A 24,500-nucleotide genomic window follows, 5' to 3' on the forward strand; every position below is an offset into this window, starting at 1 on the left:
GCTCGTGGAAGTCCTTGCACGAGCTTCTACTATTGGGATTAGCTAGCTGAACCCAGCCCTATGGCTAGCAGCCGTGTCAGGGTCCAAAACATTCCTTAACCTTAGGTGTGGGGCTCCCCTAGTTTTCATTGCAGCCACAGTGTGTAGGGAGAGGAGGTTAAACTCCTCTGGCCTGAGCCAGGATCCCTACAAAAGAGCCCCCCGTCAGTCTTTCCATGTTATGTTGGCCATCTTTATATCATAATTTCGAAAACGTCCTTCAAATATTACCCCCCTAAATTTTAGATACATGACTTGAATAAATAAAACGGAACTAATTTATAGCAGCATTTTCTGCATGTCTGTCCTGGCCCCTCAGCTGTGCCAGACTGGAGCTGGTGCACCAAGAGTGACAAAGCTCCTACCTGAACCTTCAGCCCTGGCCAGGACTTCTGCTATGGTGGTGGATCTGCTGCCCTGCTCCGCCCTGCTGCTCCCTGACCGCCATCGGAATTCTTCCGTGAGTCCTATGAAGTTCAATGGGACTGACTCCCTGCTAAGTGTATATGAGATTGCAACCTTGGTTGCTTTTGCAGTTACTCTGGGCTGGCACTAGTGTGCTTTGTGTAGGTCTCCTTCCCCTTAATGGAAAGGGCACTCAGCCATGTAAGCTGCCAGCTGCTGCCTCAGCTGACACAGGTTCACCACCCCTGTGAGAATCAGGTCTCGGACCCTGCCGTCTATAGAAGCAAACCGAGGTCCCTCAGAATTCTTTTTGAAAACACTTATTTTAGAAGTGAAATGTCTTCAGGTCAGGTCCAGTGTGAACAGGCAAACAAACTCTCATGCAAAGTTTCCATATTAAAACCTCTTAGGTTGGAAGCGTCTGCTGCCAATAGTTTTGTTCAGCAGACTGCTTCAGTGAACAACGTGAGGGAAAAGTAAAAGACTAAAAAGCAAACTGTACCAACCTGTAAATATTCAGTAAAAAATGATCCCAACTCAGTTTTCAGTAGTTGCCTGTTCCAAAGAGAATAATAATAATAATAATAATAATAATAATAATAATAATAATAATAATAAATCATGTGACCATCACATTGTGCTACACATGCAGCATACTTTATGGCCAGGGAATGTACATGCAAGAGTAAATGTGTTCGTCTATCAAAAATGACACAATACCTTGTTAGATCATAGTTGAACCACATAACCCTTACTGAAATAGTGGCACTATTGCCACTGTTCTGAAGTAAAATGTTCTGAAGTAAAAACAAACAACAAAAACCTACAGATTGCATCCCATCTAGTTTGTCCCTCAGTGTTGTTGTTGTTGTTGTTGTTTAGTCGTGTCCGACTCTTCGTGACCCCATGGACCAGAGCACGCCAGGCACTCCTGTCTTCCACTGCCTCCCGCAGTTTGGTCAAACTCATGCTGGTAGCTTCGAGAACACTGTCCCACCATCTCGTCCTCTGTCGTCCCCTTCTCCTTGTGCCCTCCATCTTTCCCAACATCAGGGTCTTTTCCAGGGAGTCTTCTCTTCTCATGAGGTGGCCAAAGTATTGGAGCCTCAGCTTCAGGATCTGTCCTTCCAGTGAGCACTCAGGGCTGATTTCCTTCAGAATGGATAGGTTTGATCTTCTTGCAGTCCATGGGACTCTCAAGAGTCTCCTCCAGCACCATAATTCAAAAGCATCAATTTTTTGGCGATCAGCCTTCTTTATGGTCCAGCTCTCACTTCCATACATCACTACTGGGAAAACCACAGCTTTAACTGTACGGACCTTTGTTGGCAAGGTGATGTGAGGCTTAAAAAGTAAGCCGAGCCTAACTTTCCTGGTGCCTTCAATTTTAATTCAGAAAAACAAAAATAGCTTAGGTATTCAAAACTGCCATATACAAAAACCCTTATGGAAGAGGCAGGAGCTGGCTTTGTATTGGGCAACAGCCACAGCAGAGGTTAGCAAAGCAATTCTGTGATGTGCTTTGTCTGTTACCAGCATCTGGAAGCAGCTAAAAATACCTCAAAGCTTGAGTCACTGATATCCTGCTTTATCACAATTTCCTCTCTCTTCTTGTCTTCCTCAATTTTTCAGCAGGCTGCTCACTCCCACTTGACTTACTCTTCCAGCTCCATTCCTCACCCCCTACAGTCTAGCTTCCACCCTTTGCACTCCAAAAAATGTCCTTGCTAAGTTCACGGACAATCTTCTTGTTGGCAAGCCCAAAGGTCTCTTCTCTCTCTTGCTCTGCTTCCTTTGTTGTCTGTGACACAACTGATCCCTCTCTCATGTGTGGCCCTCTATGCCTTAGACTTCCACCACTCTGACAGCTGTTTTCCCGCTGCATCAGCTCATTCATTCAACAATGTTAAAAGCATATTTGTTATAAAATTCTGTTCTTCTTATACAGCAAATATCTAAAATTCTTACCAACATAATCAGTGCAGGGGGGAAGATATGTCTGCTCCAAAAAATACAGCACAGGAAAGAACAATATATCCAACTAGCCCTTAGTAAATGCAGCAAAGACCTTCAAAGGCCAGGCTTGTTTCAGCTTTACCAGCCATGGAAAGCTTTTCATGGTCTTATCTTCCTTTCCTTTTACCCCACCCATACAAAGTCAACCCTAGACTACAAATAATAAAAAAATAAAATATACCAGATTTGTTTAACTCCTAAAAGTGGCCCAGCAGAGGATGAATAGAGTGTTCTTCAGTTCTTTGCCAGCCTCTCTTATAAGTAGAAAACAGACTAGGAAAAATATAGAGCAAATATAGCAACCTGGCGAAGGAGACATGGCGTGACCGACACCCTTCCTGCCAGCTCTTGGCTTTTATGCTGTACCCACAGGAGGGAACACGGCCCTTATCTAGAGCCAGGGTAGAAATGCAGCGGGCTGGCAGGGGAATGACAGGGGCATGCAGTGCTCCAGGCTTTTGCTGCAAGCCTGCTTGCTTTGATGCTGGGCAGGGCGAAGGCACAGCATCTTTGTCCACAGCCAGCAGATAAACAAAGAAGGCTGCTGGAGGAGGGGCATCAAGAAAAGGATAAAAGGCATTATTGCTTATAGCAACCACATAATGGATTTTACTGTAAATATGTCTCCTTTACCTACAGCTAGGGCCGGCCAGCCCACCCATGAGGCAGCTGCTTTGGGTGGTGAATACCTTGGGGCAGCACCCTTGCCCTGCCTGCCCCTGCTGCCCGAGACAGGAGGAGAAGCAGCGAGAGCTTGCAACCCCAGTAAGTGAGGCTTCAGCCAAGGGGCACGAGCTCCTTGTCATTTCGCCTCAGGTGGTGAAACAGGACTGGCTGCTGCTGCCTAAGGGAGGGTTGATGATTAGCCCTGCTGTTTTCTGGCACCTCTGAAAAGTTGTAGGGCTAGTATGAAAAGGGGAAAGCACAGTGAGGTGAAGGAGAAAGCTATAAAGAGCATTGCATCATCCTCTCTTCAACTGTATGAACTTTTCAGGGGCAAAAATATGGTAACTACCCTCTTGCACCCCAGGGAGGTCACTTTGGTGCTGCTAACACAGCCGTTTGGCTTCACCCCTGGAGGCACACTCCATTGTCTCTCAAGAAAGATGGAAGCCAACAGCAACTGCAGAGCCTACGTTAATTCATTGAGGAGGGCTTGCCTTTGTGCACATCTCTGCACACTGTCATTGACACCAGTGCCACTATCTCAATAGTTGGAATAAATTAAAATGGTACAGATCACTTATGAAATAATGACCCTCCGTGGTGATGACTGTGTCTTGGGACAGGTGTATAATCTGATGATCTGACTCACCTGACTCCTTCATTCAGGTTGTAGAGCTCGTGTTCTGCAAGACCTTTTCGCTGGAACACAGCTATGACTCCATTATGGATACTGCAAGAAAAAGGCACATTTGTGACAAGCTGCACAGCATTTAATTTAAGATTTCACAACCTTTAGTTTTTAGGCATTCCTAACAATTACTTCCAAAGCACAGAAAGTGAGGGGTAACCCACAAACCTGCTGGAAGTAGCATGGTGAAGAAGACAGAACAGATGGAAATCAGGCTGGAGGAAAAGATGGAGAAGTTCTAACTTCTAGTTTTTTTTGATAAAGCATGTAATGGATGGAATACTGGACTAGATCAGGGAAAACTTGGGTTCAAATCCCTGCCCAACAAGGACAAAACTGAGTGGCGATTTGAAAATCCCTCTGTACAGACATAACCATCAACTATGGCTGGGTACACATTACGAGCTTAAAACTCAGATAGATTATAGAATAACTGTAGAGTTGGAAGGGACCCTGAGGAACTTCTAGTCTAGGCATAGGCAAACTCAGCCCTCCAGATGTTTTGAGACTATAATTCCCATCATCCCTGACCACTGGTCCTGTTAGTTAGGGATGGTGGGAGTTGTAGTCCCAAAACATCCTGAGGGCTGAGTTTGCCTATGCCTGTTCTAGTCGAACCCACCTTGGATCAAACCTGCAACCTTGGGTGTTATCAGCACCATGCTCTAACCAGTTGAGCTATTGTTGTTCTTCTCATTCAGATTGAAGCTGCTTTAAGGAAAAAATGCTGCATTTCATAATACAGATAAGATATAGATTGAGCTTGCTTGAGGAAGGGCAGGATACACGTGATATTTTATTAATGGTAATATTGCAATATTTGATGAAATATATAAAAGATGCAATCATGAGCAGAAAGCAGTCTTTGGCAGAGCTTTCCCCTTGTTTGCCTCAGACAGACCCAGGGAGACAGCAGGTGAGATGATGATAATGTGAGGGCCCTATTCAAGCCTCTAGCTGCTCTTTGGCAGAGGTGCCAAAGAAGTCTTTCCCTTAATCTCTGCTGGCACAGGAGAAAGGATCTGAGATGCACTGGGGGGAATACAGGATCAAGGGCGAGACGGGAAGCTGGGCTGAACCCCTGGATGGGTTGCCAACCACCTCTCCCATTCTGTGCTTTAAGGGGAAATAGACTGCAGAGCGTTTAGTCTGTTATGCTACTGTAGTGCCATTCGTATTTTGCACAGTAGAGAAAGTCAGCACTTCAATCATGCTGCACACCTTAAAGGACAAAAAAGAGTTCCTGTGTGTAGAGGAAAGTGGTGGGATTCTTTGCTTCAATAATTGCTGTGTTTGCATGACCTTTTGCAGCGGTCGCAGCAGCTCATCACCAAAACATGCTTCCAGTTTCATGTTGAGCCTCATTGTTGAGCAGCAAGTCCGGCCTCATCATCCCATTTACAGGAAACTGTAGCTGGCAGGCCAGGGCAATGAGGCCACTACCTAACCATGCAGAAATGCATGAACAGATAAAAATAGAAGATATTGCTTGGTTTTTCTCTTCTCTCCCCATTCTTCTTTCAGCTGATAAGCGTTTCAAGCTGGTTCAGTAGCTCTTTGTCTGAACTCCTCTCTCAGAGACACACAGAATGGAAACACTGGTCAGCAGGTTTGGGACAGCATGTAGATACACTCAATGGACAATTTGAAAGATTTGAGGCTAGATGTCTCTGCAGACAGCAGTACAACTCAGGCGCAATTCAGTTCAGAGAGAAAATGAAATACATTCAGAATATGAAATATACTTTCTGCCACCATTTTGCAAGCATTTGTTAATTTTAATGGAGGTACTCAGATTTGTTTGGAGACAAAAGGGTTTGTTTCCACCAACAAATTATAGTAGGACATCTGGGGTACGCAATTAGGCCAACTAATTATAAGTTACTCCACTGCATTCCATCCTTTGTGCAAAGAAGCCATTTTAGTCTAGGTTGAGAGAGTTCAACTTGCCCAAGGCCTCCTCATCAGCTTCATGAGTAAGAAAGGATCTGAAACTGGGTCTTCAAGTCCAAAGCACTCGCTCAATTCTTTTGCTTTGGATGAATCAACAGGACTACAGTTCTCTTTGTTGTTGTTGCTCATCCTGTCTGTCAGATTTAAATAACAACCTAGGTAACAGAATTCTGCTTCTGAAGCTTATAGGATTATAATTTTCTGATCTGTGATGCTTTGCATTGCATATTCCTGCTCTATAAGTGACCCAGTGAAACACTTTCGATTCACTGGCTTTGGGAGAACAAAGTCCTCCTTCCAAGGAGGGATATAATCTGCTCTGGATATGTAATAGTCACAGCATCATAGAATTGTGGAATTGGAAGCGACCCCTGAGGGTCATCTAGTACAACCCCTTGCAATGCGGGAATCTCGTTTAAATCATAGTCCAGTCAAAAGCTGACCTAATTATTTAGCAGGTAACGTTAGACTGCAGGTAGAAGTTAGCATTTTTGAAAGTCCTTCACATCCCAAGTACAAAATGTGGGAGAACATTAAAGTAAAATCAACTTCTCCAACTTAAAAGGAACTCTTCTTTGTGTTTCTTGCTGAACATAACCCAGCTCAAAATAACAATGATGGGAGGTTGTGTTGCTTAAATGCCAGGTCAGGTCACAATCCAAAGGTCTTCACAGCCAATTCCACGAGAGGAGTGCAGCTTCTAAGTCCCCTTTCAAGAAGCAGCCCCTAAAATTCAGGGATCTTCAGAAGTGATCCCCATGCAGTCTGAAAAGCTCTTCTGGAAGAGAAAAGATCTCAAGACAGCCCCACTACTCAGGCACAAATTCATTGGACCAAGGACATAGGATTAGGGTCTCTTGTCACCATTGTACAATTTCAATATCCTTTTCTTATTTCTTCCACCAGCAAAATGTTCCTCATCATAATGTGTGGGTTATGTATTATATTATTATGTACATAAAATATATCTTTATGCATTACAAAGATGGTATAGTTACAGATAGGTAGCCGTGTTGGTCTGCCATAGTCAAAACAAAATAAAAAAATTCCTTCCAGTAGCACCTTAAAGACCAACTAAGCTACTTCTAGGTATGAGCTTTCGTGTGCATGCACACTTCTTCAGATACACTGAAACAGAAGTCACCAGACCCTTCTATATAGTGAGAAGGTGGGGAGGGGTATTGCTCAGAAGGGTGGTGGGAATGGGTGATTGGCAGATAGCTGTGATGAGCCTGTTGACGACTCTTAACGACTGCAATAGGTCTTACAGGAAAAAGCAAGGGGTGAGAAGGTGAAAAATGGTTTTGTACATGAAGGTGGTATAATTTACTATAAAGCATCAGATGAAACACTGCTCAGGTCCTCCTATTATTACTTAATATATTAATAAATTAATGGGAGGGGGAACAAAAGAGTCTTGGTGTCATTTGTCCCCCACTTGTTCTACATTAATCGGTACCTTAAATGGCTCACAGATCTGGGGAAGTAGTGAGATGCTTCAAGGAAAGTTCTCTCTCTCTCTCTCTCTCTCTCTCTCTCTCTCTCTCTTTCTCTCTCTCTCTCCTGAAAACTCTGATTTCAAGGAACACATTTCAAGGAACCATGGGCCATGCAGGCAGACTCTTCTCACACTGGCCCAGGCACCAAAATCCCTGTCCTACCAGCACACTTCATGAAAACCCAGCCATCTACCATACAATACAGGTGTGATTTGTTTGTGAGCAGTACCTGAGCTGGGGTACCATCCCAAGGCAGCGTCACTCAAGGAAACTTTGCTTCTTGAATTACCAGGTGTGCATGCACACGAAAGCTCATACCTAGAACTAACTCAGTTGGTCTTTAAGGTGCTACTGGAAGGAATTTTTTTATTTTGTTTTGACCATGGCAGACCAACACGGCTACCTATCTGTAACAGGTTGGCTTTAGTTTTCAGAGCAGAAGGGAATGGAAAATCCCTGCCCCCCTCCTCCTAAAGCAGGTCTGCGTCTATCTACAGAACCTACAGGTTTTTCTGCTAAATGGGGATTATACAACTCTGCCTCAAACTGCTGGACATATTTTTTAGCTGATTTTGCGCCCACCCCCTCGCCTGCGCCCCTGGTGGGGGCCCACCACACCACCCCCTAGCTACGGCCCTGGCTGGATCCTGAGCTAGTCCTGCTACCATTGTGTGATGGAAACAGTCCAAATCCAAGCATGTCCACTGTGCAAGCTTGTGAGCTGGTGTAGCAAATCAGCATTCCCTGCCCTCTCAAGCAGGATCCAGGGTCTTTGAAAGACGGCATTTCCTCATATAAACCTGTCTGAGTTCTGAGACCTTTGGGAGAGACCCTTCTCTCAGTCCCACAACCCTCTATGATGAGGCAGAGTGAGGCAGTTAATATAATGATGATGATGCTTAAGGCCTGTAGCTGCTGGCTACCATAGAATCATAGAGTTGGAAGAGACCATAAGGGCCATCGAGTCCAACCCCCTGCCAAGCAGGAAACAGCATCAGAGCACTCCTGACATATGGTTGTCAAGCCTCTGCTTAAAGACCTCCAAAGAAGGAGACTCCACCACACTCCTTGGCAGCAAATTCCACTGTCAAACAGCTCTTACTGTCAGGAAGTTCTTCCTCATGTTTAGCTGGAATCTTCTTTCTTGTAGTTTGGAGCCATTGCTCCGTGTCCGCTTCTCTGGAGCAGCAGAAAACAACCTTTCTCCCTCCTCTATGTGACATCCTTTTGTATATCTGAACATGGCTATCATATCACCCCTTAACCTCCTCTTCTCCAGGCTAAACATGCCCAGCTCCCTTAGCCGTTCCTCATAAGGCATCGTTTCCAGGCCTTTGACCATTTTGGTTGCCCTCCTCTGGACACGTTCCAGTTTGTCAGTGTCCTTCTTGAACTGTGGTGCCCAGAACTGGACACAGTACTCCAGGTGAGGTCTGACCAGAGCAGAATACAGTGGCACTATTACTTCCCTTCATCTAGATGCTATACTCCTATTGATGCAGCCCAGAATTGCATTGGCTTTTTTAGCTGCCGCGTCACACTGTTGGCTCATGTCAAGTTTGCGGTCAACCAAGACTCCTAGATCCTTTTCACATGTACTGCTCTCAAGCCAGGTGTCCCCCATCTTGTATTTGTGCCTCTCATTTTTTTTGCCCAAGTGCAATACTTTACATTTCTCCCTGTTAAAATTCATCTTGTTTGTTTTGGCCCAGCTCTCTAATCCCAGTTTCAACGGCTTTGTCCCCACCCTTATTTCTGCTCCCTGGGAGACCACTCTCCCCGCATGCGCTGGCTCCCCCCTTCCCTCCCTGCAGACAATGTTGGGCAAGTTGAACCAGCTGACTGTGGAAACTCTCATTAGCCACACAGAGCTATCAAAAAGTGAGGGTGACAAATTTGCAAAAAAAGTAAGGGAATAAGAACTCCCAAAAGTAATAGCATTCTTCAGCTTTAATAACTGCCACTTATTCATAACTGATTAGAACTGCGTAAGAGTAAGATACTGCGCAACACTTGACATCTTCTCAAGAAACTATACACTAATTAAGGTAATGTGCAGATGCTGAAGTCAGCAAATTAGCCCCCCAGCTCATTTATATGCACAAGACTTGTGATTAATATACTTTGCAAATCTTTTCTGCCGTGGACCCCAGTAAATGACTTGCAACCCAAGATCTAAGCTAGGGGTGCTCTGACGCCCGCACAAACTTAAAATGGCTGCAGCTACGACATGAAGTGTTGATAAGGATTCCTTGCAGTCTCTGCTTACAGTTTTTCATCAAGTAGGACTCAAGCCTGCTGCTATCTGTATAGTCCCCATTCTTACGGACACTAAAGTGTGAAGGAATGGAGGGAACTGCCTTTCTATGCAATATATGCACACACAAAAGATGAACATCTCACATAAAAGTAATGTTGCATAGCTTTCGTGTGCTTTGAGGGAAAGAACTGACAGAAAAACTATTTTGATTTCACTTCTGCTGATCCAGGCCTGGTTTCTTTTGAATGGGTCGTGTCCTTTGCTCCTATGGTATGTTTCTTTGTTTAGGGAAGCTTTTAATGTTTAACACTGTATTAAAATACAGTGGTACCTTGGGTTACATATGCTTCAGGTTACAGACACTGCAGGTTACAGACTCCGCTAATCCAGAAATAGTACCTCGGGTTAAGAACTTTGCTTCAGGATGAGAACAGAAATTGTGCAGCAGCAGCAGCAGCGGGAGGCCCCATTAGCTAAAGTGGTATCTCAGGTTAAGAACAGTTTCTGGTTAAGAATGGACCTCCAGAATGAATTAAGTTCTTTATCCGAGGTACCACTGTACTTGTTGGAAGCCACCCAGAGTGGCTGGGGTATAAATAAATAAATAAATAAATAAATAAATAAATAAATAAATAAATAAATAATAATAATAATTTTGTTGTCTTCTCATTTGTTTTAACCTTGTACAGTGAATTATTCTGTTTCCCTGAACTGTAAAGAAATAACCAAGCTAAGGATGTCTTTCTCTATAAGGACCTGGAGTTTGGATCCCATGAATACGTAGATAGCAGAGCTTTTTAAACTGAGATACCCAGTTAAGGACTATCCTTTTAAAACTGGCTTTGCAGACCTTTTAAGCAAAGGTCTGATTTTACAAGATTATGTCATACACTTCTTTAGAATCCATGAAATGCAGGATATCATATATAAACAAATGCTCTAAGTAACATGGTCGTATTTGGGTACGTTGCTGTCAATTGTTTTACAGAAAGGGAGGAAACTGGTTTTCTAGGACTGAGGGAAGAGGGAAGAGGTTTCAGCCATAATCCTGCTCTCCTAATGTCCAACAACAAGCCCTTGTCCCAGTCAACTCACAACAGAAGCAGGGAAAGAGCAACGTGTTGTTTGTGACAGGGAAATCCAGGACTCTGTCATAGAGAACTTGGGGAACTGGGTGAAGGTTTGATGCATCACAGAAGAGTCTCAGTGGCAAGGAGGTTGAGTGGTTAGACCAGGTACCTGTGGCAGCTCCTTCTCTCAGATCCTGTTCTTCACATGCAGTTCAGCAGCGAGGGTGGATTTTGGCCTACATGGTGTGTAAAATGTCTACTTACTTGCACTGCTGATCAATTTCACCATTTTAAGACACTTGTCTTTATTCAGGTTTATATTCCCCTTCTTTCTACATCATTGTCTCTTCCTTCCCCCCAACCCTCCAACACTACCAGTTAATCCTACAAGCAGCCACTGTTTTCTAAGGGGCACAAAAAAGGAAAACAAATAAATATCTTATCCTTTTGGTCTTAGAAATTAGGCCAAAGATCAGAAAGCCTGGAATTCATTTTGCTATTGTTATCTGTTCTGTTTTCAGCACTCTAGAGCTTATTCCAGTCCTGCCCCACTTCAACGAGCAGCTAAAGACTGCACAAAGATAGTAAAGAATCGAAGTTATTTTAATCCTATGCAAATTTTGAGTGATTAAATGAAACTGGTAGGTAATGTAATTTATGCTTATGTTTGCTGTTAGATTGGTTTGCTTGTGTAGGCTGTGAAGCAGGCAATGTAAGCTGTTTTGAGGATTCATGGGAAAGCTGAAGAGGCCATGAAATTATAAAGTATAAATTTGCACAGCAGAAACTAGGCAGAAGGCTTGCTTTGATCTGACAGTTTCACTTAGCTTTGGAATCAAAGGGAAATCCCTGCAGAGAATGAAAGCATGCTAGGAATTCCAAAAGCGGAGACCAATTGTGAATCTTAGGCAGGCGTGGGGAAGAGACAGGTGCCAAAGCAGCTGCCAATCACCTGGTGTCAATCTTGTCACAACTAGAAGTGGTGTGAAGTCAAGCCACAGCTTGGGAGAACTCAAGAGTGTGAAGGAAGATGTCAGGTGGGGGCTCTGAGTTGGAAACTCAGGCCTGGTGAGCCGGATCAGCGCTGGGTGGAACGGTCTTCATCACTGCATTTAATGCATTTATTTTATAAAATTTATATGCCCCTTCATTGTAAAAAAAAACAAAAAAAACCCTCCAAGTGGTCTTTGCATCACCCCCCCCCCCAATTTCTGAACCAGGTCTGCCAAAAATTCACATTCTGGTCCTTGATCTGCCAAAGCATGTCCTTGGCTCTGCCTATGGACCAGGAATTTCCAGTCACAAGCTCACATCCTTAATTGCAGCCAAGAGCCCAACTTTTTTTTAAGATTACTGAAAAGAAGTGGAGAGATGAAGCACTTGCAGAACAGCATTGACGGCCAACAGGATTTTTTTTTTAATTCTAAATGATTTGGAGAACTTTTCAATTTTGGGTCATTTGCAGTTCTGAAAATCGATATATTTTAACTGGATTGTCTTGCTGATGTATTGCAATTTATAATGAAATGGCCATTGGCCATAAACAATAAAAGTCTGACTGACTGAAGCAGTTGCAGCTCCTCTACACTTTATCCTTATGTTCTTTTCTCCCCAGAGGGTGGCTGGATTCAAAAGAAGACGGAAGTTGATCAGAAGACAGCAAAAGCTGTTCAAATTTGCTCTTCCATTTAACAATACAGGTGAAGGAGCCCTGTGTGATTTTACAACTGACCACCCAATGACTACAGAGTGATAGGACAAGTAAAAGAAAAAAGTGGATGCCATAGACTATAATGCACTTTAAAGGCCTGTAACTTTCTGAGAAGACTGCCCAAAAGACAGACATATTGAGGTCTTCTTGCTGAAAAGCTTTTAGTGTTCAGTTCAAGAAGGACACGGACAAACTGGAACGTGTCCAGAGGAGGGCAACCAAAATGGTCAAAGGCCTGGAAACGATGCCTTATGAAGAACGGCTAAGGGAGCTGGGCATGTTTAGCCTGGAGAAGAGGAGGTTAAGGGGTGATATGATAGCCATGTTCAAATATATAAAAGGATGTCACAGAGAGGAGGGAGAAATGTTGTTTTCTGCTGCTCCAGAGAAGCGGACACGGAGCAATGGTTCCAAACTACAAGAAAGAAGATTCCACCTAAACATTAGGAAGAACTTCCTGACAGTAAGAGCTGTTCGACAGTGGAATTTGCTGCCCAGGAGTGTGGTGGAGCCTCCTTCTTTGGAGGTCTTTAAGCAGAGGCTTGACAACCATATGTCAGGAGTGCTCTGATGGTGTTTCCTGCTTGGCAGGGGGTTGGACTCGATGGCCCTTGTGGTCTCTTCCAACTCTATGATTCTATGATTCTATTATTCTATGATTCTAGTGTGTTTGTATTTTCTGTCAAGTAACTTTTAAAATCAAAAGTTAGTATTTGAAGTTGGTATCTGAAGAAGTATGCATGCAAACAAAAGCTTATACCCAGAACAAATTTAGTTGGTCTCTAAGGTGCTACTGGACAATTGTTTAATTTATTTTAAAATCAAAGTTTGCTTTCAATTGGAAACTCGGTTTGTCCAGAGAGACTATCTTATGGCTTCTAGGAATACTACTGCATAGAGATGGTGAAATGAATAGTTGACAAACTGGGACATTTCCTAGGAAACCACTCTACTGCTTGTTAGGAAAAGTATCTCTCTCAAGTTTTGAACTGGATTTTATGTACAGATAATCTAGCCAATATAATAAATATATTTATTAGGTCTGCAATATTGAGTTAAACATTTTAAAAGGCCCCCTGGATTAATCAGGTGACAATCTGGCTTTTGTTGTTTTTTACAAAATGAGTTTTTATAGCAGATGTACACAAATTTTGAGAGGCACTTTAAGGAGTGGCATTGCCTCTTCTCTGCTGTACAAGACAGAATGTCTCTTCTAAGATGGTGCTTGCTGTGGCCTGGGTATGCATTGCGTAAAAACAAAGTATGTTTCTTCCCTTCCTCAAAACTCATATGCACACACGTTTAATTAATTTAAGCCATTTTTTTGTGTAACAAACAGCATGCTATTTTTTTGCTGCAACAACAGGCTATCCTAGCACCTGGGCACATATATGCCCAATATTTGCCTGGATGCAAATTAAGTGAGCAAAGGTCTTGTATCTCACAAGTCAGTGTCACTTCAGGTGGCTAATCGAAACAGCTAAGTAGTGCCATATGTCCCGGGGCATTAGAGCAGCTTACCTACAAGGCAAGAGAAAAAATAGACCCCAAGTCCAAATAAGGAAGGGCTGGCCACTGAGGTCACAAGGCATTACCATGGGGTTTGTGTGTGATTAAGGAGTTTGTCAAGGTGGATTCACAGACTAGGGAACAGCGAGCAGTAGCTCCAGGGCCAAATCAAGTCCGCTATCAGTAATGCTATTTCCTTGCCCCCTTTAGTTGTCTATGCCTACGCCTGACCTGTTATGCTCCATCTCATCCTTAAAGTGGCCCACCAGTGAGAGGCTCAGAGTAAAGGAAAGCAGAGCGAGTATATTGATTTATTTGAGCCACTGGTTCTTGCTAACCTCTGCAGGGCTGAAGGACCAGACAGCTCTGCAAGGGTGTCTAGTTGATTTGGTTGGTGCACAAACTGATGCCCTGGTTGACCTCCAGAAACCAGAGATGACCCAGACAACCAACACAATCACTTCTTATTCTCAGATCTGCTAAGACTATGAAATGGTTGGGTTGATGACTAGGACTGATGCTCTATGTGGGGCTGCCCTTCAGGTCGGTGGAGAGACTGTAGCTGGTGCAGAATGCGGTGGCCAGGTTGCTTGTGGGAACCTGCATATAACATCTTGCTTCTGGAAGTTCCACTGGTTGTCAATTTAAGAATAAGAGCATGTGGCCTGTCTAGCCAAGGAGGACCTGAACGCAACAGCTCTCTCCCCTCCTAAGGTTTCCAGCTGCTGGTATTCAGAAGCGTATAGTTTCTGACCATGGAAGCAGAGCAGAGCCATCGGAGTGAGCAGCCACTAATTGTCTTCTCTGCTACAGACTAAGATAAAGGTGCTGGTACTAACATATAAGGCCCAATACAGCTCAGGATCAGGTTAATTTAGAGACTGTGTTATCCAATATATATCCAGCAGGTCACTGCGGTCTGCAGAAGAGCTGCTCCTACAAGTTCCAAAAGATCAGAAGCCCACTCCATGGCAACTCAAAACAGGGCTTTCAGCATGGCTACCTGTTCTGTGGAACAGCATTCCTGTCGAGATCTGACAAGTGACCACTACTTGCACTTTCCAGAAACGGTTTAATACATTTTTTTTTTCATGGTGTGGTTTGCCACAAGGATGAATGGGTCTCTGCCATCGCTGTCTTTTTAAAAAATAAAAAATAAAAATCTGCTGATTTTTATTGCACATGGCACATGAGAGACTTGCGTAAAGAGGATGAGTAAATTCAAAATCCTAAACATCCTGAGATTTGGGTTCCCAAGGGACTGCATTATTCCACACAAGCCTGCCCAACCCAACATTGGAGGCCCTTCGCCCCTGCATTCAGCGCCCAGGAGAGTGGCTAAAAAAGAGAAGGCCTTTTCGGGGGGGGGGGGGGAGAAACAATTTAGAGTTCCTCCTTCCTTTCCCAGACCACCACCTCTCTGCTTTCAACTGAACGCCACCTCCACCACAGTAGTTCTAGTCAGAAATATTTTTTAAAGTCTTTTGAGGTTTCATTTCACACACGTGCGTATAACATTTAGTAAGGCCCAGATTAAGATTATAGTCGTAACTTGGTCTGCTTCTCTCTTTTTTCTTCTTCAAATGCCAACATCAATAATGGATAAACCTTATTGATAATATAGGGAACTCTGGCATTTTTTATTTGTATTTTTTTTTAAATGGCAGAGATTCCTTCAGTAAATCTCTCTCCCCGTGATTTATTTCTAGCTACAAATATATTTAACAACCCACTTCAAGTGTTTCCTCCCCCCCCCCCCATCATCAAGACACATGCAGTTTTTCCTGTTCCATAAACAAACCACCCTCCCCTGGGAAAGGAGAAAGAAACTACACCTACTTTCTCAACAAGCAAAGCAACCAGGAGACACAGTAGCCAGCAAAAGAATAAGGGTTCCCTAGATCTTGACAGTCATGGCCAGTGAGAATGAAATGAGAGAAAACTGTGTATGTCAGCACTAACAGAAGGGCTAGAAGCATGAAAAACCTGGAAGTTTCCTCTCATATGAAAATCAGACCAAGAATTCAAACTGTGTTGTGCCTTGTTGCTGTGTGTGTGTGTGTTTGTGCGCGCGCACACACACACACACACACACACACACACACACACACACATACATACACACGCTTTAAAATCTGAGCCAGAAGTGATTATTTGCAGTGTTGGCTGCGTTGGCTACTGTGGAAGAAATTCCTGGTGCCTGCCTGCCTGCCTGCATGCGTGGGGGATATGCAAGAGCGTACCTGTTCCAGGTGGCGTTGGAGCAGGCCCGTCGCTGCTGGGTCCCCCGCTCATCCAAGGATGCTGGCTCTCTCTTGCCCAGATCACTGAGGCTGGGCGAACTCATGAACTTCAACCTGCGAAGAGTCCTCATGGTCAAATGTGTTGTTTTGTGCGTGGCAGCTAGAGAAACACCATCCTTTTTACAACACACACACACGCAGCTGGAGCAGCAGCTTCTCCGTTTGCTGTTCAAAAATGAAACTTAAAAAAACAAAACAAAAAACAAAGAAGAGAGAACCAGTCTCTACAGAACACACCTCTGCCAGCAAGAAAACAAACCTTTAATCAGATCAACTCTGACGTCATAAATTGTGGTTAATAATTTCTCCAGGCTTTTTTTTTTTTTTTTTTTTAAAGCTGAACTCCTCACTGCTGTCCTTTACATATTAAGGGGCCCTTTAAACCAGAAGGTTGTGCAAAACTTTTTCTCATCCCCATTGTAAAAAAAAACTGAGAATCTCATTCCGCATGCATGTTCCACCTGCCATAGTAAAAGCTTCACTGAATTCTCAAGAGTTCCCCCCCCTTCTCTTGTAACCGGAGCCAATAAGGGAGGGGGAAGCAACCCACTAAGGGTGACGTATGGAGGAGATTGCATAGGGAAGTTTCGTAACCACCGATTCTTTGCCACATTACAACACACAAACTCTAACACTCTCTCTCTCTCTCTCTCTCTCTCTCTCTCTCTCTCTCTCTCTCTGTGTGTGTGTGTGTGTGTGTCTTTCACCAGGGCAAATAACAAATCTACTTGTCTAAGAGGTTGCTTAAACTGAAAGCACAAGATAAGCCTCCTGGGCAAAACAGGAGGTCTGTTTAAGGAGATGTGGGTGCTTTTGAAAAAGCATTTCAAAGATGTCCTGCAGCGCTGGTTGCTGGGGGCTCTTCCACCTCATAACAGCTTCAAAAGCAAAGTTTTACAATGGGACGGGGGGGGGGGGGGCATATTTGGTCTCTAAAACACCACAACCTGGAGAAACAGACAGAGATGACTCAGCTTGAAATTTAAAAAAGTGGGAGGAGCTCAGCAGCATAAATGACAGAGCAAAGCCGTTTGCAGTTGAAATAGCCTAACAAGAGCCTCCGCTCTTACTCTAAGGCAGGGGTCAGCAACCTTTTGCAGCAGGGGGCCGGTCCACTGTCCCTCAGACCATGTGGGGGGCCAGACTATATTTTTTTTTTGGGGGGGGGAATGAACGAATTCCTATGCCCCTCAAATAACCCAGAGATGCATTTGAAATAAAAGGACACATTCTACTCCTGTAAAAACACGCTGATTCCCGGACCGTCCGCGGGCCGGATTGAGAAGGCGATTGGTCCACATCCGGCCCTCGGGCCTTAGGTTGCCTAGCCCTGCTCTAATGCAGGCCGCGTATCCACCCAAAGCGGGAGAAAATCCTGAGATTTTCCATTCTCTTTCATATTCTTCAACTCACTAGGTACACTGAAAAGAACCTATAGGCAGTTATCTGGTCACAATGCTCCCCTAATCCCAAATCACAAAAGAAATGCACAGTATTAGGGGCCCCTCTGCTCCCAAACCACTCACGTTGAACAGATCCCTTGCAAGAACAGTTTATTTTGGTAGGTAAGTGCCAAAAACATCTGCATGTTACAGTTTAACAAACACATCATATGTCAACCTTGTGCTTTTGCGGTAAACTCCAGTTGTCTAATCTACTCAATTTACTATAGTGTCTAATGCTTATAATGATATTAATCACTATAAACAAACACCCCATAACATGTAAAGAAGCTATTGGGATTTATTTAAAAAAACAAACAAACCATAATTTATAATTTAGAAACAAATGCAAACAACTGAACGAAGGAGCCCCCAAAGGAGAGCCCATAAGTGGGGCTTGTTAGGGGAGGCTGACCTGTGTCTTTGGAAGATGCAGGAGGGGAGAAGGAAGGAAACGTACAGGGATTCTAAGTTTCATGTTCAAAACTCTCCACCCCAAGGTGGACTTCACTAAATATGATTTTGAGTGGGCACATTGAGCACTACCTGCCAGGCCAAAGAATGTGCTCCCCAAACCCCACGCCATTACGTGTTTTGTGAGATTCACAAAAATGGATTGAGACTCCTGCACTGCAGGGGGTGGACTCGATGACCCTTGGGGGATCCCTTCTGACTACATGATTCTATGAAATTTTAGGATTCCATAAAAGGGGGAGATCTGGCGGTGGCCTCGCCCATTAAGGAACATTACATATAATGTACAACAGTGATGGTGTTCCCAGAAACTCTTGAGAAAGTGCAACAGGTTTAGGAGGAAAGGATCTACTATAGATGGGGCTTCCCATTTTAGCTATGGTTGGCAAATAGACAAAGGATGTATTTTCTGCTGTTTGGATGGATTTTATTAAATACACTAATCAAAGTCACAATGCCAGATCGTATCTGTCTGTGATCATATATGGCTGAGAGAGAACAAATGACATGCAAATGTGACCAGTGGGCTCAAAGACAGCATAAATACCCCTGGAGACTAACAATAAAACACTTCAGTAAAAAACAAACAAAAACAAATAACAATTTTGCAAACTGCAGTACAATAAAGAACAGTAACAAAGCAAGCAGTGACTGGTCTCTCATGCGTCATTATTCCAGTATTTGACTGGAAAGAAGTGGTATCCATTGAAATCAGGTTAGCGATAATACAGCCCCTCCAAAACCCAGCGTGGGTAGTTGAGAGGTGATGAGCTCTCAAGAAGTATTTATGAAAGTTAGAAACGGAAACCACACCATGTCAAATATAGCCTGGCTCCTTGCTTTCCACATATCATGTGCTAATATTTCCATGAGAGCAAGACACAAAACATGCTTAAACCAACTTGCAACTAAAAAAAATCAGAGGACATTTCCCAGCCTCTAGCTTTTGCTAATCTGCCTACAACCCCTAGTGGTGCAGCAACAAAACTGCTAGCACATTTGCAAAGCTAAGCAGGCTCTGGTAAAGTTTCAAATTAGATGAGGGCCCGTGTGTTGAGATCTCAGAGTCCTGAAAGTTTCCAGGGGTTCCAGGCACTTACCCCGAGTTTGGTTTCCTTGAATTGAGTTTGCTGTATGATAAACAGTGGCACCTCGGGTTAAGTACTTAATTCATTCCTGAGGTCCGTTCTTAACCTGAAACTGTTCTTAACCTGAAGCACCACTTTAGCTAATGGGGCCTCCTGCTGCCGCAGCAGCACAATTTGTTCTCATCCTGAAGCAAAGTTCTTAACCCGAGGTACTATTTCTGGGTTACCGGAGTCTGTAACCTGAAGCATATGTAACCTGAGGTACCACTGTATGGGTTATGTGAGTTAATGATATATGGTTTATTTATTCATATATACTATCCAGCTTGGGACACGGGTGGCACTGTGGGTTAAACCACAGAGCCTAGGACTTGCCGATCGGAAGGTCTGTGGTTCGAATCCCTGCGACGGGGTGAGTTCCCGTTGCTCGGTCTCAGCTCCTGCCAACCTAGCAGTTCCAAAGCACGTCAAAGTGCAAGTAGATAAATAGGTACCGCTCCGGCAGGAAGGTAAACGGCGTTTCTGTGCGCTGTTCTGGTTCGACAGAAGCAGCTTAGTCCTGCTGGCCGCATGACCTGGAGGGTCCCTCGGCCAGTAAAGCGAGATGAGCGCCGCAACCCTAGAGTCAGCCACAACTGGACCTAACTGTCAGGGGTCTCTTTACCTTTACCATCTAGCTTATTTACTCATCTAGACCACCTGAGTCTACTATTGAGGGGCTCACATAATACCCCAAGAAGGTCTTGCTTCTCCCACAGCCACAGCCTTGGATCCCAGCAAGAATCAGGCATGATTCTGTTTCCCAGCTGCCCAGCCTGCAGTTCTGCCCAGCCTGCTTCTAGCTTCACACACAACCCTGCTTTTGTTTTTCTAACTAGCAGACAGTTATTCTCTGGTACAGAGCCACTTCCTTTGTTACCTTAATGACCCACACTTTGAAGGCCATTATGGTCCTTGCCTGGCTAATTCAGCAATTGAATCCCTGCTGGATCCAGGAATGGGGAAGGGATCCAGGTAAACAGCCTACCCCCACCCCCAAATTCACAACACCAAGTTCTTTACGGACGAGGTTGGGGCAAGTGAAAATATAGAAAGGAGAGCTGAAGGGGCTGCTTTTGGGACCACCTAGTTAGTTAATTTAGAAAAATTATCTCAGAATTGTGCTATTGAATATGACTGTTGGTGATTTCCAAGGTCTGCAGAGTGTCTGAGAGAGAGTTCTGGGAGAAACTTTTTCTGATTCAACCTGAGAAAGGAACTCTTTGGCACTGTGTACCATACAACGCAATCTCAGCACCACTGAAGCCTCTCTGAAACTAATTTGTTGTTGGTACTTAACTCTGGCAGAATTAAGTCATGCTAACCCATCCCCATCGCCTGCATGCTTAAAGGAACACGAATAAAATGAATTTGGATCTTGGGAAGACAACAGGTGCTGTGGGTAGATGGCTCCTATGCCTGTTTTGGACAGAGCTATACTCCCTCTAAAGGAGCAGTGTCATATCTTGGGGGTAGTCCTGGGTTCATCCTTGTCTGCCATTGCATTCAGGTATGGCTCTAGGCTACTTCCAATGCAGATGTTATGGAGAAACAGCTGCAGGTCATCAGCGTAACTGGGTCCTTCTGGACAGAAAGAAGAACAAGAGACATTCCAGTTCAACTTGAGGTTTGCTTGAGGAGGACACACTTGACACACGTCCTGGGCTCTAAAGACATGGAGGTGGGGGTGGGGGTGCTCACGTGACCCCCAGTGCCCTTCCATGACATCAATAAGCAGTGAGGGGCTTAAGGAGGTGAATCCATGCCTTCCCCTCATTTTCTGTTTTTCTTCTCCAACTGACGCAACACCCCAAGGCTCCTGGAGGCAGCTGAGCATGCTCAGTTTTTCCTGGGTTCTTTGAGGGGGGGGTGCCCCACTTTGGTTTGTTAACGTTTGGTGTTTCTGCATACCTCGCGCCCTAAGCAGTCATCCTCCTGCATCTTTCTCCTGCCCCTGGGTGCCTTCAAAATTCCACCTCACAGGGAGGGAAATGTGCATGCTTGTCTCTCATTGAGCTTTCGGTTTTTTTCTTTATCGTTTTCTGCCAAGTATGCAGAAATCCCTGCCTAATCTGGTCCCGTTTCACTGCCTTGATGACAGGTACAGGACCACCAAGTTTGCTATTAGAAGGGATGGTGATAAGGAAGAAGATGATTTAACACTTCAGAAACTCTGTCCAATGTGCAGATACTTTTAAACTGATGTATAAGATCAGGGAAAGTTCATCTAATAACAACTGATAATGAAACAGTTGAAACTCCCTGCTCACCTCTGTGCTGTGTAAATTGTTCCTTAGCTTGCCTACCTTGCAGAATGTTAATTGGCTCTCTGAATAAGGCGACCTTGAAGTATCAGCCGGAGAACCACAGAACTGTCTCCTATGCTTATATATGGTGCGGGGCCTGCCATTGCCTGGGAAATCAGAGCTGTGGGTTGTTCAGAAGTATACTTTCCCTATTTCAGTATACAGCCCTATTTCACAACTCAAGATTCTTCCTCTTAACTGTCTTGATTTTAAAAACCACACACACAAGTACCCACACGGCAAAATAAAGATAGGCCACGAAAAAGGCCTGCCAGAAGGGGATGGAGCCAGCGCTTTGGAAGGGAGAATAAAAGGAGCCGTTTCAGAGAGAGGATTCAGATGGGGAGATGGTCTAAGAGAGAGCAGGAGGGAGAGAAAGAAAGTTGGTCCTGGTCTGCGTGTGTAACATCTGCCCTGGGAAAAATATCTACAGCTAGAGAAAGGAGTCTCTGAGCTTAGATAGGAAGACTGTGTTGGGTGTCTTGGGAGAGCATTCAGACAGGAGTTGACCAGAGGGCTGAGTTGGAGCCAGGAGAAGGAGAAGCTGTTAGGATACTGTCTACTTGGGTCTCCTTCCAGTCAGGAGGAGAGAGATCTTCCAGAAAGAGAAGACTCCCAAACCAGGAAAAAAGGGGGGCGTGGGGATCCCCTGGATCTGTTAGACTGCCAGAGGTATCTCAGGAATATGACTGGTCAAAGGCTGGGAAATGGAGAGAAAGTATCACCTCCTTGTTTAAGAACCAAAGTATTAAGCTGTAACACCTACACAACAACTAAGTTTAGGAACTGAAGTGTAAGCAGTGGAAATAAACTGAGCATCTACCATCTAGTCTAGAAACCTGTAACATCTAACTGAGGAGTAATAACTGAATTAAAGCAGCTGACATTTAAAAGAAGCTGTGCATTTATTACCTTGTTTAGAAGCCGGTATCATCCACTAGATTAAGTATAATTATTAATAAGTTAACTGTTTCCTGAAAGAACATTATCTCCTGTCACATCCTTTGTTTTATCAACTTCGTTCTGTAAACTAAATCTTTCTTTATTGGTTTAGCTCCTGCCCGAGTCTTCAAGGATCTAAGTTTACCCTCACAGAAAAACCAAGATATACCTTGTGGTGGTTAAACAGGGTCTACGGAGAGGGGATCTGCCTCCCTACCTCCCTTAGGGAGAGAGGAGGAAAGGGGAATCGGCAAGAGCTGCCTCTTCCCTCTCCACGCTTTTCTGCTGGTTGGAGGGTCAGGGCATGGTCCCAATTGTGCCAGCAAACAGGACCTCAACCACTAATATTACATTTACATTTAACGTTTGCAAGCCTGTTTGCAGAATATGGGATGGTGGTAAAAAGCAGCCACGCCTGAAGTCACCTTTTTATCCTTTGAGCTTCCTGTTCTCTCGTTTTCAGCAACCTCCTATGCAAGACCTTTGCTATGAGGTCTTCAGCGCATGAAGGAAATGTAACCCTAACACCTACACACACTTGAAAAGGACATGCCATTCTTGGCACATCCTGTCCTTTTGCTTCCAGGAAAAACGTCTCCTTGTTTTGTTTTCAAGTATGAGCAATCTGGAGTGCAGATTCCTTTATGGCTTTAAAGGAAGATGAGACCAGTTCTTAGGGGAGAGGGCTATGGCTGGCTACCAGCTGTGATGGCTCTGCTCTGCCTCCACAGTTTGAGGCAGCCATGCTTCTGAAGAGTGCTGCTCTTGTGCTCAGATCCTGCCTGCTGGTCTGGTCAGCCACCGTGAGCACAGAATGCTGGACTAGATGGGCCATGGCCCTGACCAGCAGGCTCTTGTGTTCTTATGCTAATAATCTCCAGATACAGTGGTGCCTCGCAAGACGAAAAGAATCCGTTCCGCGAGTCTCTTCGTCTAGCGGTTTTTTCGTCTTGCGAAGCAACCCTATTAGTGGCTAAGCGGCTTAGAAAAAGGGGGGGGGGAGGGAAAAAACTTGCAAGACTCGCAAGACGTTTTTGTCTTGCAAAGCAAGCCCACAGGGAAATTCGTCTTGCGAAGCGCCTCGAAAAACGGAAAACCCTTTCGTCTAGTGGGTTTTTCGTCTTGCGAGGCATTCGTCTTGCGGGGCACCACTGTATCAGGTTTAGGGTTTCTTGTGGAAATGCCTCCCTCTACTGGAAGGATGGCTTTGAAGCAACTGAGACCCACTGAAAAACCCACACCTTTCAACATGAGAAATTATATACACTTGAATTGTTATAGGCTCTCAGCACCGAGAAAATGAAGAGTACATTTCAATGTATCTCGAGAGTATACTGAGTGTATGAGTCTTCTGGGCCAGATTCAACTAATGTGATGTGTCAGCAGAAGGCAGTGCAAGGACTCCTGCTAGGGCAGAATGGGACCCTGACATCATATAACACCTCTACTCAAGAGATCTGAACTCTTTGATAACAGGCCAAGTTGAAGGCGTACATAAAGCAACCAGTTTACCTGAGGGGTTGCTTTACCTCAGACAAGCCCACTTGACCACTTTAACAGAAACATGGAATCACAGAGTTGGGCTCAGTCACTGGTCATCTAGCCCAAGCCCCGGCAATGCAAAAACTGGCACACTTACAGGTGCCACATAATATTCATTCCATGCTTGTAGGAAGTCAATATTTTAATGTAGCAGCATCTGCACTTCAGAACTCACTGCTTATTGACATCAGGCAGGAAACTCCACTGCCTGCTTAAAACAGTTTTCTTTAGGCAAGCCTACGCAGGCATATGGAGTTTACATGTTTTATTTTGTGCTAGCTACTGTTGATTTTAATCACCTTTTGAATATTTTAAATATCTGCTTTTATCAATAATGTTTTTTTCAAATTAAGCAGTATAAATTTTGGACACCCAACCACTTTATATGTAAATTTATAGGCCTCTTAACCCGCCATATGACCCTCAAAGAAGCTTAACATAAAAGCAACCGTAAACACAATTTTGATGCAGCAGTATCACAGGAAAAAAGCTACGGTTTAGAAAAGAAAACCCACTACTAAGAATGCAGAAAGGCCTGTTGGAACATC

At 44.2% G+C, this 24,500-nt stretch overlaps 1 protein-coding gene across 4 annotated transcripts in view; it reads right to left on the minus strand.

Moving 5' to 3' along the window:
* The window catches only part of PRR5 (proline rich 5), a 67,528-nt gene that overhangs the window by 14,746 nt on the left and 28,282 nt on the right, over positions 1-24,500 (minus strand). For 2 of the 4 annotated variants that reach the window (XM_081861000.1, XM_081861001.1), the window contains exons 3-5: positions 16,060-16,300; positions 3,776-3,856; positions 951-999 (exon numbers count right to left, since the gene is read on the minus strand). In XM_081861000.1, the coding sequence (XP_081717126.1) occupies positions 951-999; positions 3,776-3,856; positions 16,060-16,300 (371 nt within the window). Of the gene's footprint in view, positions 1-950; positions 1,000-3,775; positions 3,857-16,059; positions 16,301-16,378; positions 16,616-24,500 lie in introns of those variants that run through there. The other 2 variants (XM_081861003.1, XM_081861002.1) reach the window with 2 other exon arrangements.

Source organism: Podarcis erhardii (genome assembly GCF_964252035.2).
Source record: "Podarcis erhardii genome assembly, chromosome: 5".
Lineage (NCBI taxonomy): Eukaryota > Metazoa > Chordata > Lepidosauria > Squamata > Lacertidae > Podarcis > Podarcis erhardii.